Here is a 12826-nt window from a genome sequence, read left to right on the forward strand (position 1 = left end):
AGGAATGGGGACCTAGATAACTTCCAGGACCTAAGTAAAAAACACGGCTTGGATAAACAAGATTTTTACAGATACCTACAAGTACGACACTATTTCTTAAGGGAGATAAAAGTGACTGACCCTCGAGCACCTCCAAAATTAATCCAAGTCTTCACTAACGCATACAACTTGGGGAGTAACAAAAAAAACGATTTCAAATCTCTACTTGGGTATTCAATCCTCAAAGAAACATTCTACAAACTATATTCAAAATAAATGGGAGGAGGAACTTAACATTGAAATAACTGATGAAACATGATTGAACATATTAGAGACTCAACATAGCTCCACCAACTCAAGGTCATGGAGAGAATTCTGTTGGAGAGAATGTTATACGTTTGTTCACAACACCTAAACTGAAATCAAAACAGACTGGCTCACTACACCCTTGTTGGAGAGAATGCGGTCTATTGAGGGCGGACCACTCTCATATCTTTTGGACTTGCCCCGCAATCGAAACTTACTGGGGAGAAATAAGATCTAACGTTGGAAAAATAATGGGATTTGACAGAACAAATATTCATTTCTTTGTACATGGGTGAAATACCTGATAACTTACACAACAGAGAAAAGTACCTGTTGAAGGTCCCACTGGCAGCCAGTAAAAAGGCTGTCACTGGGAAATGGCTACAAAAAGACCCTCCCACACTGACACAATGGATAGACACTGTAGAATAAATACACTACATGGAGTGTATGACCTTTGCTTTAAGAACTCAACAGGAGAGAGGTCAAGAATACTGGGAAACAATGGGTTTCGTACTTGGAAAAGGTCTAATTCAAAGATGTCAATGTAACTAATATGATGATATGATGATGATGAAGGTATGAAGTGCACTGTAACTGCCAGATCTTTTGTTGTTGTTATTTTATTTGACTTTATTTGTGCTTTCTTTGTGTTCCTACAATTAAAACTTAAGTATGTACAAAAAAATCAAAAAAATCAAAAAAATAGTGTATCTGTTAAACTCCGCCCATTTACTTTTTTGAAACCAATCGGATTTGTTCTGCCCTTGGAACAAAGTAGAGTACACTTTCAGTTGATCTGCCTGACACAACAGACCATGTGGCCTAATGGATAAGGCGTATGACTTTCAATCAGAAGATTGAGGCTTCCAGTTGTTTTGTGGTTTAATTGGACTAACTTTACTGCAAGTAGGTACAGGTTTCCAAATTGCTTATAAAAACATGTCCATTGTTGCCAAGAAAGAGAAAGAAAGATATTGTCATGTCCAAACAGACCGCTTGACGTGATTGGATAAGGTTTCTGATTCCAAATCAGAAGATTGAAAGTTTGAGTCACTTCGTGGTTTAAATCTAGTCAAAATATGATTCTTATCGCAATAACCCACTTATTGATTGTCAGAGCCAACTTTAACCAAGAATGTGTTATTCGACAAATTCTACTTTTAAACCCTCTGATTTCCACCCCAAAAACCTTGTGTGAATTTATTTTTAAAAAATACTTAAATCTAGTAAAAAAAATATGTGGTTTTTGTCGCAATAACCTGGGCTGAGTTTCCCAAATTCAACTGTTCATTACGATACATTGTAGTAATAGTAAAGTGCAATATTTGTTACCAGGGTTATCAAATAACACCACTGTTTAATTTAGTTTAATTTATGAAAATATCTGGAAACTGTTCCAAAGAAAAACAAAAAACCATCAGGATTGACAAGTATTGTTCATTTACAGTGACAAGAAACAGTATGCATGTCACACCCTGACCTTAGTATTCTTTGTTTTCCTTGTTATTTTGGTTAGGACAGGGTGTGACATGGGTGATGTATGTGTTTTTTTGTCTTGTCTAGGGGTTTTGTATGTTTATGGGGCTGTTTTCTTTCTAGGTATATTCTATGTCTATGGTTGCCTAGACTGGTTCTCAATTAGAGGCAACTGTCTATCGTTGTCTCTGATTGAGAACCATATTTAGGCAGCCATATTCTGTGGGCACTTTGTGGGTGATTGTTTCACCACACAGGACTGTTTTGGTTTTCACATGTATTGTTTTGTATTTTGTAGTGTTCTCGTTTGTCGTTTATATTAAAGATGTTGAACACTAACCATGCTGCATTTTGGTCCTTCAGCGGAAGAAAACTGTGACAATGTGAACCCTTTGAAATTACCTGGATTTCTGCATAAATTGGTCATCAAATTTGATCTGATCTTCATCAACAATAGACAAAATAGTGTGCTTAAACTAAATACACACAAATTATTGTATTTTTCTTGTCTATATTGAATACATAATTTAAACATTCACAGTGTAGGTTGGAAAAAGTATGTGAACCACTAGGCTAATGACTTCTCCAAAAGCTAATTGGACTCAGGAATCAGCTACCCTGGAGTCCAATCAATGAGACGTTGGTTAGAGCTGACTTGCCCTATAAAAAAACACTCACATTTGAGTTTGCTAATCACAAGAAGCATTGCCTGATGTGAACCATTTCTCGAACAAAAGAGAGCTCAGAAGACTTGAGATTAAAAATTGTTGACTTGCATATTATTTTTTTTATTTTACCTTTATTTAACTAGGCAAGTCAGTTAAGGGGGGGTGCTGAGGAGGGGGGGGGGGGTGCTGAGGAGTATTTCTGTCTGTAATAAAGCCCTTTAGTGGGGAAAAACTCATTCCGATTGGCTCGGCCTGGCTCCAGTGGCTGGGCCTATGCCCTCCTAAGCCCATGCCCTCCTAGGCCCATGCCCTCCTAGGCCCATGCCCTCCTAAGCCCATGCCCTCCTAGGCCCATGCCCTCCTAGGCCCATGCCCTCCTAGGCCCACCCATGCCCTCCAAAGCCCATGCCCTCCTAGGCCCATGCCCTCCTAGGCCCATGCCCTCCTAGACCCATGCCCTCCTAGACCCATGCCCTCCTAGGCCCACCCATGGCTGCACCCCTGCTCAGTCATGTGAAATCCATAGATTAGGGCCTAATTTGATTTGATTTTTATTTTGAGTCCTTATTTGGACTATTACAATAAATGTATAATACAATCACATTTTCACAAAAGCACACTGTTACAAACAGACATGATACACTGACATATTGACCAGATAAATACTCTTAATTTATTTATTTCAATTGACTGATTTTCTTATATGAACTGTAACTCAGCAAAATCTTAGAAATTGTTGCATGTTGTGTTTATATTCTTGTTCAGTGTACTTTATTACTGATTTTCTTCCCCCCTCTCACCTCATCTTGGTTTTAGCTATGTGTATGGCCCCGGTGGGATCCTTCGATTGTGTGAGGTCAGGGTGTGTGTGTGTGTGTGGTCAGGGTGTGTGTGTGTGAGGTCAGGGTGTATAGAGTTCTCCCCGGTGGTAAGGGCTGTGTGTTGCAGGCTGAGCTCCAGTAGGTCATGCACCAGGCTACTCTCCTTCAGCAGCCTCCCCATCAGCAGCTCTCCTGTGGCCCTCACAGTAGACCGCACTAGGTCTGCCACCTCCTGGAGAAACAATACAATTTCATACAGTACACAGTGGTGTTGCTCAATTCCATTTCAACTCAGTCGATTCAGGAAGTAAACTGAAACTCCAATTTCTAATTCCAAATTGATCTTATAGGAGACATTGAGGAAAATTGGAATTGAAATGGAAATTCAGTTTACTTTCTGAATTGACTGCATACAAAAATAAATTGACCACAATCTGGGGTGGTGATGGTGTGTGTGTCGGTGCGTGCGTGGATGCGTGTGTTTAGAGTGTGTGTCTACCTCTCTGTCGAGTCTGCGGTCATTTAATGTGTCCAATCTGACCTCTGACCCCTGTGGCCCCTCCTCCTCTCTGAGCCTCCGGAGTTCCTCCCTCTTCTGTTGCTTGGCAACCTGTAGCAGGGCACACACACGCTGGCGCTCCAACGCACACTCATCATCACCCTGACAGACAGAACACTCATCATCACCCTGAGACAGAACACACTCATCATCACCCTGAGAGACAGAACACTCATCATCACCCTGAGAGACAGAACACACGCATCATCACCCTGAGAGACAGAACACTCATCATCACCCTGAGAGACAGAACACACTCATCATCACCCTGAGACAGAACACACTCATCATCACCCTGACAGACAGAACACTCATCATCACCCTGAGACAGAACACACTCATCATCACCCTGAGAGACAGAACACACTCATCATCACCCTGAGAGACAGAACACACTCATCATCACCCTGAGAGACAGAACACTCAACATCACCCTGAGAGACAGAACACACTCATCATCACCCTGAGAGACAGAACACTCATCATCACCCTGAGACAGAACACACTCATCACCACCCTGAGACAGAACACACTCATCACCACCCTGAGACAGAACACACTCATCATCACCCTGAGACAGAACACACTCATCATCACCCTGAGAGACAGAACACACTCATCATCACCCTGAGACAGAACACACTCATCATCACCCTGAGACAGAACACACTCATCATCACCCTGAGACAGAACACACTCATCATCACCCTGAGACAGAACACACTCATCACCACCCTGAGACAGAACACACTCATCACCACCCTGAGACAGAACACACTCATCACCACCCTGAGACAGAACACACTCATCACCACCCTGAGACAGAACACACTCATCACCACCCTGAGACAGAACACACTCATCACCACCCTGAGACAGAACACAGTCATCACCACCCTGAGACAGAACACACTCATCATCACCCTGAAAGAGAATGTAAATGCGTACATACACATGGACACATACACATCCACACACACACACACCCACCCACACACACACTTCCTGTATCACCTGTGCCAGGGGGAGGGGTGTTGGGGGCACATGAACCTCCAGGTGTTTCTGATTGATTGACCGGTGACTGGTCCCGCCCACCACAGCTTGTAGCAGTCGTTGACTAAATGTCAGACATGATCAGAACTCTGTGATACTTACCATTACATCATAGTCGAAGAAAAAACATGAGCTGACGCAGACCCAGAGAAAATTATTTTATGTAGGGGTTCTGACTAACGGCAAATAAACTATAAGCTATAAAAAATAAAGAGAGTCCCACACTCTATATATAAACTCCCAGTAATTTATTGGTTACCTAGTGACACAAGTGTCAGACAGGAAGTGGAAGACTGCTTTGTGGTGGGCAGGAGGTAGGCGGGGCAAACACTTTGTCAGCCAATCTGAAATTAGGGCTAGCACTCTGGGCGGGTCCAAATCTGGGGGAGACAAATGAAATCGCAAACTCAATATAAATTATTACATTATTTTATATTATAGAAATGGAGCTGCAGTCAATTTGAATTATTCATATATAATATAGATGTGTATAATAAAGACAATAGATAACTACTGACCCGCTAGCTGAGGGAACAGGTCTCTAGTCATCCCGGCCACTGCTCTCACAGCACTCCAGGCCAGGCCGCGGTCGGCGGCGAACATGGCACACTCGTAAACAAACTGTTGATAGGCGCTCTGCCATACAGCGTCCCCAGAGAACTCAGGCCACGAGAAGTGACCGCTTAGCTGCTGCACACCCTCCTCTCTCTGACACACACAAGTTGATTAGTGAACAGAGTTCTTTCTGGAAACACATTTTTTTTCTGTATGTAGTCTGAATTGTATGGAAACTCACATACACTAAAAATATACTATGTCTCTAATGTCACTTCTTGGCTTGTAATGATTCATAAACATTTTAATATAATATTATCTCAGGAAACCACACAAATCCTTTGTTTTAGTGCAAACTATATGTTTTTTTTTGTTCATGGGTGTGAGGAGTTGTGCCCTGACTGGCCAATAACAATGTCATTTCTGGGCTATATTTCTGTCCAATTACTGAAACCTATTTTGTCTCAAAGAGCATCTCTGTAGACAAACGTTATTTAGGTCCTATAGCCTCTATAAAATTGAGTTTTCCCAAGAAAGGACGCATACATTAGGAGCGGAGGGAAAATAAAGCACAGTATTAGGGGTTAACGTATTGTTATTCTCTGAATGAATTTAAGCATAGATTGCTAATTTTTTTTTTTTCTAATTTGGCACTCAGAAACTAAAGGCCATGAGTAACTTGGTCTAAAATAATGGCACCGATTGGCCTATAGGTAGGTGGCTTGTGATAAGCAATCTCACTTCAACCCTCATATCCATCACCCATTGAAACTTTGAGTCTTTATTATGTCCTCCATTTTGGAAATGTTGGCAAACCTTTTTCTCATGAACCATAAGAGGTAACACCAAATTCGGTATGTAAGCCCATGGTACGTCTCTAAACTTAGTTTGAGGAAAAACTAAGGGATTGGTTAAGAGATGAATCAGGAATTATGATTTTTACATGTCCATAAAAACACTTTGAAAATCCTCTTTACAATGGCCTATCAACTTGAAAACTGTAGGGTAACCTGATGAACCATGTTAAATTGGACATTGATATATATTTTTTTTTTTAAATAAGGAAACTATAAACAATTAACTTCTTTGACTATGTAACGTTAATGCTTAAAATATTCTTATTTTTTTCTCCTCGTGGACTAAAAGTCTGAGTCACACCAAATTCGACATTTCACAATAAGAGTTTGAGAAAATAACGTTGACGCATTCAAACATGGCCACGCTATTACAAGTAGATGCATATTAGCACACATGCTAAAAATACTTCCAAAATGTTGTTCTCATTAAACCATAGGACCAAATGACACCAAATGTATGCCCATGGTACATGTCTTAACATAGTTTGAGAAAAGCTAAAGGATTGGTCAAAAGATGGCCGAGTTTTTGACAAAATTACCCCCAAAACATATGTTATATGTCCATTTAAACTACTGTAAATCCACTCCACAGGTGGCCTATCGACTTTAAAATAGTTTACTGGCCCAACGCGCAAACCACTAGGCGACCTGCCGCCCCCAAACTGTGAAAGTGTGTTGAATGATTACTCACTTCAAAGTCGGCCATACCAGAGCTATAAAAGCTAAATCAATGGACCATGGGGCCATGAACAATGTGAAATATAGTATATCTGTATAATCACATATTGTTGCCTTATTATGTGATGTAAATGTAGTGGAAGTGGATATTTTATTTGGGAAAATCCTGTCGCTTGGAACGCTAATGTAGAGTTTACCAAGTGAGATTCTAGTTATTCTAGTTCTAGTTACAAGCAGATTTCGACAAAAAATAAAGTCCCAGAATTCAAAGATGACGGCAAATATACCATTAGCTTACACTAACTCTGAAAATATTCAACAAATCATAACATAAATTGACCCCGAAATTGGTATATGACCTCAAAACATTAAGCAATGACTTCACTTGCGTCATCCTTGAGGTATTGATTGATAAACATGGTCATGTTTTTCACTGATGAGGAAGATAGTTCCTAGCCTACATGATACAGTGCTTGCTTTGTTATCCAACTGATCTTTAATCATTTCTGTCATCCTGTGAACCCTGTTCATTGCTGCTCGCTGCTATATCTCTATGTATTATTGTTGTTGTTGTTATTATTTACAACAATAATAATAATATGATCGCATGGATAAAGGCACAGAAACACGAGCCCTTGTTGTGCGCGCACTATCCATCATGCATTGTTGTGTGGGCAGGGCGCTTGTATCTCTACTGAAGGTAAGATAGTTAAAGAGAGACAGCAGATGTTATCCTGATACTGTGTGGCAGAAATTCTAATGCATTGGATTAGCTACGATGTGTGTGTTGTTTTCAGAGCCATCCCACCAGTCTCATCAAATATGTGCGATTCGGCTGCTAGAGAACTTGTTGCTTTAAACAGGAGGCTATCGACTGTGTGTGTGTGTGTGTGTGTGTGTGTGTGTGTGTGTGTGTGTGTACATCGCAAATATCTCTAACATGAAATCCATCATTTCTCTGCCTCCCTTCACACCTGTCAATCCTCTCCCCTACCCTCGATGATCTCGTCCTGTAGCCTAGATCAGTGAATATCGACAGGCTACCAATCGTCGCTTACCGCTTGCATGCCGACTAGTCTACCCTAAATGTCAAGTTGTAACGAAGTTAACTCGTTAACGTTACATCATGCAATTGACTAACAGTACATCATGAATAGCCTGCATGTTGGATATCGTAGGCAAATCGTGTTTTAGTGACGCTCCAGTAATCCGCACAAATCACGTATTGTTTATCGTCGTATTCTCTAAACCTGGAGTTGCATTTATGAATGCCGTTTTGCGTCTTTAATTTTACCTGAAGTTTGGCAATCTCCGCCATCTCTGCGTCTGTCAGGGAGGCCATTGCAGCGTTGTCAGGGGAGAGGGGGGGAGGGGGGCGTTTTTGTTGCTATGGGAACCACGGCGCAGGTTTTGACATTGGCTAATGACGTCGCCTGACTGGAATTTCCAACTCATTTCAGTATTCTGATGTCTATTTCTAGCAGTTTCTGCAGGTGTCTATTTCTAGCAGTTTGCTTGGTATACCTGAGTTAACCCATAAACATCATTCTATGTCTTGTCTGCTCCTTAGTTGAGTTGACAACCTGCAGTGTGTGTGTGTGTGTGTTTTTTATGTGTGCCTGTGTCCGTGTGTATCTGTGTTTTTATGTGTGCCTGCCTGAGTGTGGGGGGTTAATTCCCCATGAACACAGATGGCTCAGACGTTCTAATCCTTTTTCTTATGAATCCCACCTCCTCTCCTCTCCTCTCCTCTCCTCTCCTGTTGGGATCATAATTAGATAAATGGTGTGAGCAACAGAGCGAGAACCGGAAACAATACACCTAATATTATTTCAGGGCCTGGAGTTTACCTTTCCGTATCTGACCTGCCATTAACGGAGAGAGATAACGGAATGCGAATGCATGCTGTGCAGACCGGGTCATGGACAGAACTGGGAGTTTACCGTTCCGTATCTGACCTGGAGTTTACCGTTCCGTATCTGACCTGGAGTTTACCGTTCCGTATCTGACCTGGAGTTTACCGTTCCGTATCTGACCTGGAGTTTACCGTTCCGTATCTGACCTGGAGTTTACCTTTTCCGTATCTGTGGATTACATCAGAGACTCTGCTTCTTGCTGTGGATTATAAAGCAGAGAGCTGTTGTGAGATCTAGATCTGTAGAAGACTGGACAGTGAGTCCTGCAGTGAGGAGTTGACTGGCTGAATCATCTGTTTCTGGTAACTGACTTGAGTTGACTGGCTGAATCATCTGTTTCTGGTAACTGACTTGAGTTGACTGGCTGAATCATCTGTTTCTGGTAACTGACCTGAGGAGTTGACTGGCTGAATCATCTGTTTCTGGTAACTGTGACTTGAGGAGTTGACTGGCTGAATCATCTGTTTCTGGTAACTGTGACTTGAGGAGTTGACTGGCTGAATCATCTGTTTCTGGTAATTGTGACCTGAGGAGTTGACTGGCTGAATCATCTGTTTCTGGTAACTGACTTGAGGAGTTGACTGGCTGAATCATCTGTTTCTGGTAACTGACCTGAGGAGTTGACTGGCTGAATCATCTGTTTCTGGTAACTGTGACTTGAGGAGTTGACTGGCTGAATCATCTGTTTCTGGTAACTGACTTGAGGAGTTGACTGGCTGAATCATCTGTTTCTGGTAACTGTGACTTGAGGAGTTGACTGGCTGAATCATCTGTTTCTGGTAACTGACTTGAGGAGTTGACTGGCTGAATCATCTGTTTCTGGTAACTGTGACTTGAGGAGTTGACTGGCTGAATCATCTGTTTCTGGTAACTGACTTGAGGAGTTGACTGGCTGAATCATCTGTTTCTGGTAACTGTGACTTGAGGAGTTGACTGGCTGAATCATCTGTTTCTGGTAACTGTGACTTGAGGAGTTGACTGGCTGAATCATCTGTTTCTGGTAACTGTGACTTGAGGAGTTGACTGGCTGAATCATCTGTTTCTGGTAACTGACTTGAGGAGTTGACTGGCTGAATCATCTGTTTCTGGTAACTGACCTGAGGAGTTGACTGGCTGAATCATCTGTTTCTGGTAACTGTGACTTGAGGAGTTGACTGGCTGAATCATCTGTTTCTGGTAACTGACTTGAGGAGTTGACTGGCTGAATCATCTGTTTCTGGTAACTGTGACTTGAGGAGTTGACTGGCTGAATCATCTGTTTCTGGTAACTGACTTGAGGAGTTGACTGGCTGAATCATCTGTTTCTGGTAACTGACTTGAGGAGTTGACTGGCTGAATCATCTGTTTCTGGTAACTGTGACTTGAGGAGTTGACTGGCTGAATCATCTGTTTCTGGTAACTGACTTGAGTTGACTGGCTGAATCATCTGTTTCTGGTAACTGTGACTTGAGGAGTTGACTGGCTGAATCATCTGTTTCTGGTAACTGACTTGAGTTGACTGGCTGAATCATCTGTTTCTGGTAACTGACTTGAGGAGTTGACTGGCTGAATCATCTGCTTCTGGTAATTGTGACTTGAGGAGTTGACTGGCTGAATCATCTGTTTCTGGTAACTGACTTGAGGAGTTGACTGGCTGAATCATCTGTTTCTGGTAACTGACTTGAGGAGTTGACTGGCTGAATCATCTGCTTCTGGTAATTGTGACTTGAGGAGTTGACTGGCTGAATCATCTGTTTCTGGTAACTGACTTGAGTTGACTGGCTGAATCATCTGTTTCTGGTAACTGACTTGAGGAGTTGACTGGCTGAATCATCTGCTTCTGGTAATTGTGACTTGAGGAGTTGACTGGCTGAATCATCTGTTTCTGGTAACTGTGACTTGAGGAGTTGACTGGCTGAATCATCTGTTTCTGGTAACTGACCTGAGGAGTTGACTGGCTGAATCATCTGTTTCTGGTAATTGTGACTTGAGGAGTTGACTGGCTGAATCATCTGTTTCTGGTAACTGACTTGAGGAGTTGACTGGCTGAATCATCTGTTTCTGGTAACTGTGACTTGAGGAGTTGACTGGCTGAATCATCTGTTTCTGGTAACTGACTTGAGGAGTTGACTGGCTGAATCATCTGTTTCTGGTAACTGTGACTTGAGGAGTTGACTGGCTGAATCATCTGTTTCTGGTAACTGACTTGAGGAGTTGACTGGCTGAATCATCTGTTTCTGGTAACTGTGACTTGAGGAGTTGACTGGCTGAATCATCTGTTTCTGGTAACTGACTTGAGGAGTTGACTGGCTGAATCATCTGTTTCTGGTAACTGTGACTTGAGGAGTTGACTGGCTGAATCATCTGTTTCTGGTAACTGACTTGAGGAGTTGACTGGCTGAATCATCTGTTTCTGGTAACTGTGACTTGAGGAGTTGACTGGCTGAATCATCTGTTTCTGGTAACTGTGACTTGAGGAGTTGACTGGCTGAATCATCTGTTTCTGGTAATTGTGACCTGAGGAGTTGACTGGCTGAATCATCTGCTTCTGGTAATTGTGACCTGAGGAGTTGACTGGCTGAATTATCTGTTTCTGGTAACTGACTTGAGGAGTTGACTGGCTGAATCATCTGTTTCTGGTAATTGTGACCTGAGGAGTTGACTGGCTGAATCATCTGTTTCTGGTAACTGACTTGAGGAGTTGACTGGCTGAATCATCTGTTTCTGGTAATTGTGACCTGAGGAGTTGACTGGCTGAATCATCTGTTTCTGGTAACTGTGACTTGAGTTGACTGGCTGAATCATCTGCTTCTGGTAACTGACTTGAGGAGTTGACTGGCTGAATCATCTGTTTCTGGTAATTGTGACCTGAGGAGTTGACTGGCTGAATCATCTGTTTCTGGTAACTGACTTGAGTTGACTGGCTGAATCATCTGCTTCTGGTAACTGACTTGAGGAGTTGACTGGCTGAATCATCTGCTTCTGGTAATTGTGACCTGAGGAGTTGACTGGCTGAATCATCTGTTTCTGGTAATTGTGACTTGAGGAGTTGACTGGCTGAATCATCTGTTTCTGGTAACTGTGACTTGAGGAGTTGACTGGCTGAATCATCTGCTTCTGGTAATTGTGACTTGAGGAGTTGACTGGCTGAATCATCTGTTTCTGGTAATTGTGACTTGAGGAGTTGACTGGCTGAATCATCTGTTTCTGGTAACTGACTTGAGGAGTTGACTGGCTGAATCATCTGTTTCTGGTAACTGACTTGAGGAGTTGACTGGCTGAATCATCTGTTTGCTGGTAGAGAAGAAGCCAATGAGTTCTTTAAGGTAAGCACAGGAGAATAACTACAGTGTGTATGTGTGTGTTATTTATTTAGCCTATAGCTCCTGTGGTGAGGTGGATTTAAGGTGTTTGTTCAGGTGAGTCACAGCTGCTTAGGAAGGGATGAGGGTCAGAGAGGGAGGAGGGAGGGAGGGAGGGAGGGAGGGAGGAGAGGAGGGAGGGAGGGAGAGAGGGAGAGAGAAGAGGAGGAGGAGGGAGGAGATAACGAGGGTGGATATGAGAGGGGGAGGAAGGACTCAAAGGAGAAGACAAAAATAACAGACCAGAAAGCAGAGGGGTGAAAGCGAAGGTGTTGAAATGAAGGAGAGATATTGGGTTACGAGAGCGGGAAAATGGGAGTTTACAGAAAGGAGGAGATTTTTGAGATCAAATCAAATCAAAATCAAATCAAATCAAATTTTATTTGTCACATACACATGGTTAGCAGATGTTAATGCGAGTGTAGCAATGGAGACAGAGTTGTGAATCTGACCCCACAAGAGACACTATTCCTGGTTCAACTGTCTAGTTCCTGTCATCACAGGAAGTTGACAGGCTTCTATATCCCCCCCAACACACACACACACACACACACACACACACTCTCTCCAGTGGAGCAGGTGTCTCAAAATTGCCAAGGCGGATCTGAAAAATA

At 42.4% G+C, this 12826-nt stretch overlaps 1 protein-coding gene across 1 annotated transcript; it reads right to left on the reverse strand.

Annotated features, from left to right (window-relative positions):
- Positions 1–3075: 3075 nt before the first annotated feature.
- c19h8orf74 (chromosome 19 C8orf74 homolog) lies at positions 3076–8343 on the reverse strand. Its single transcript, XM_021574875.3, has 6 exons — positions 8250–8343; positions 5384–5573; positions 5125–5245; positions 4827–4929; positions 3753–3914; positions 3076–3485 (listed from the first exon to the last, which is right to left on the reverse strand). Exons 1-6 carry the CDS (start codon positions 8295–8297, stop codon positions 3249–3251), a joined length of 861 nt encoding a protein of 286 aa, XP_021430550.3. The 5' UTR covers positions 8298–8343; the 3' UTR covers positions 3076–3248.
- Between the last annotated feature and the right edge of the window lie 4483 nt (positions 8344–12826).

The sequence above is a fragment of the Oncorhynchus mykiss genome, chromosome 19 (genome assembly GCF_057628025.1).
Source record: "Oncorhynchus mykiss isolate SJ-2025 chromosome 19, ASM5762802v1, whole genome shotgun sequence".
In the NCBI taxonomy this organism is placed as follows: domain Eukaryota; kingdom Metazoa; phylum Chordata; class Actinopteri; order Salmoniformes; family Salmonidae; genus Oncorhynchus; species Oncorhynchus mykiss.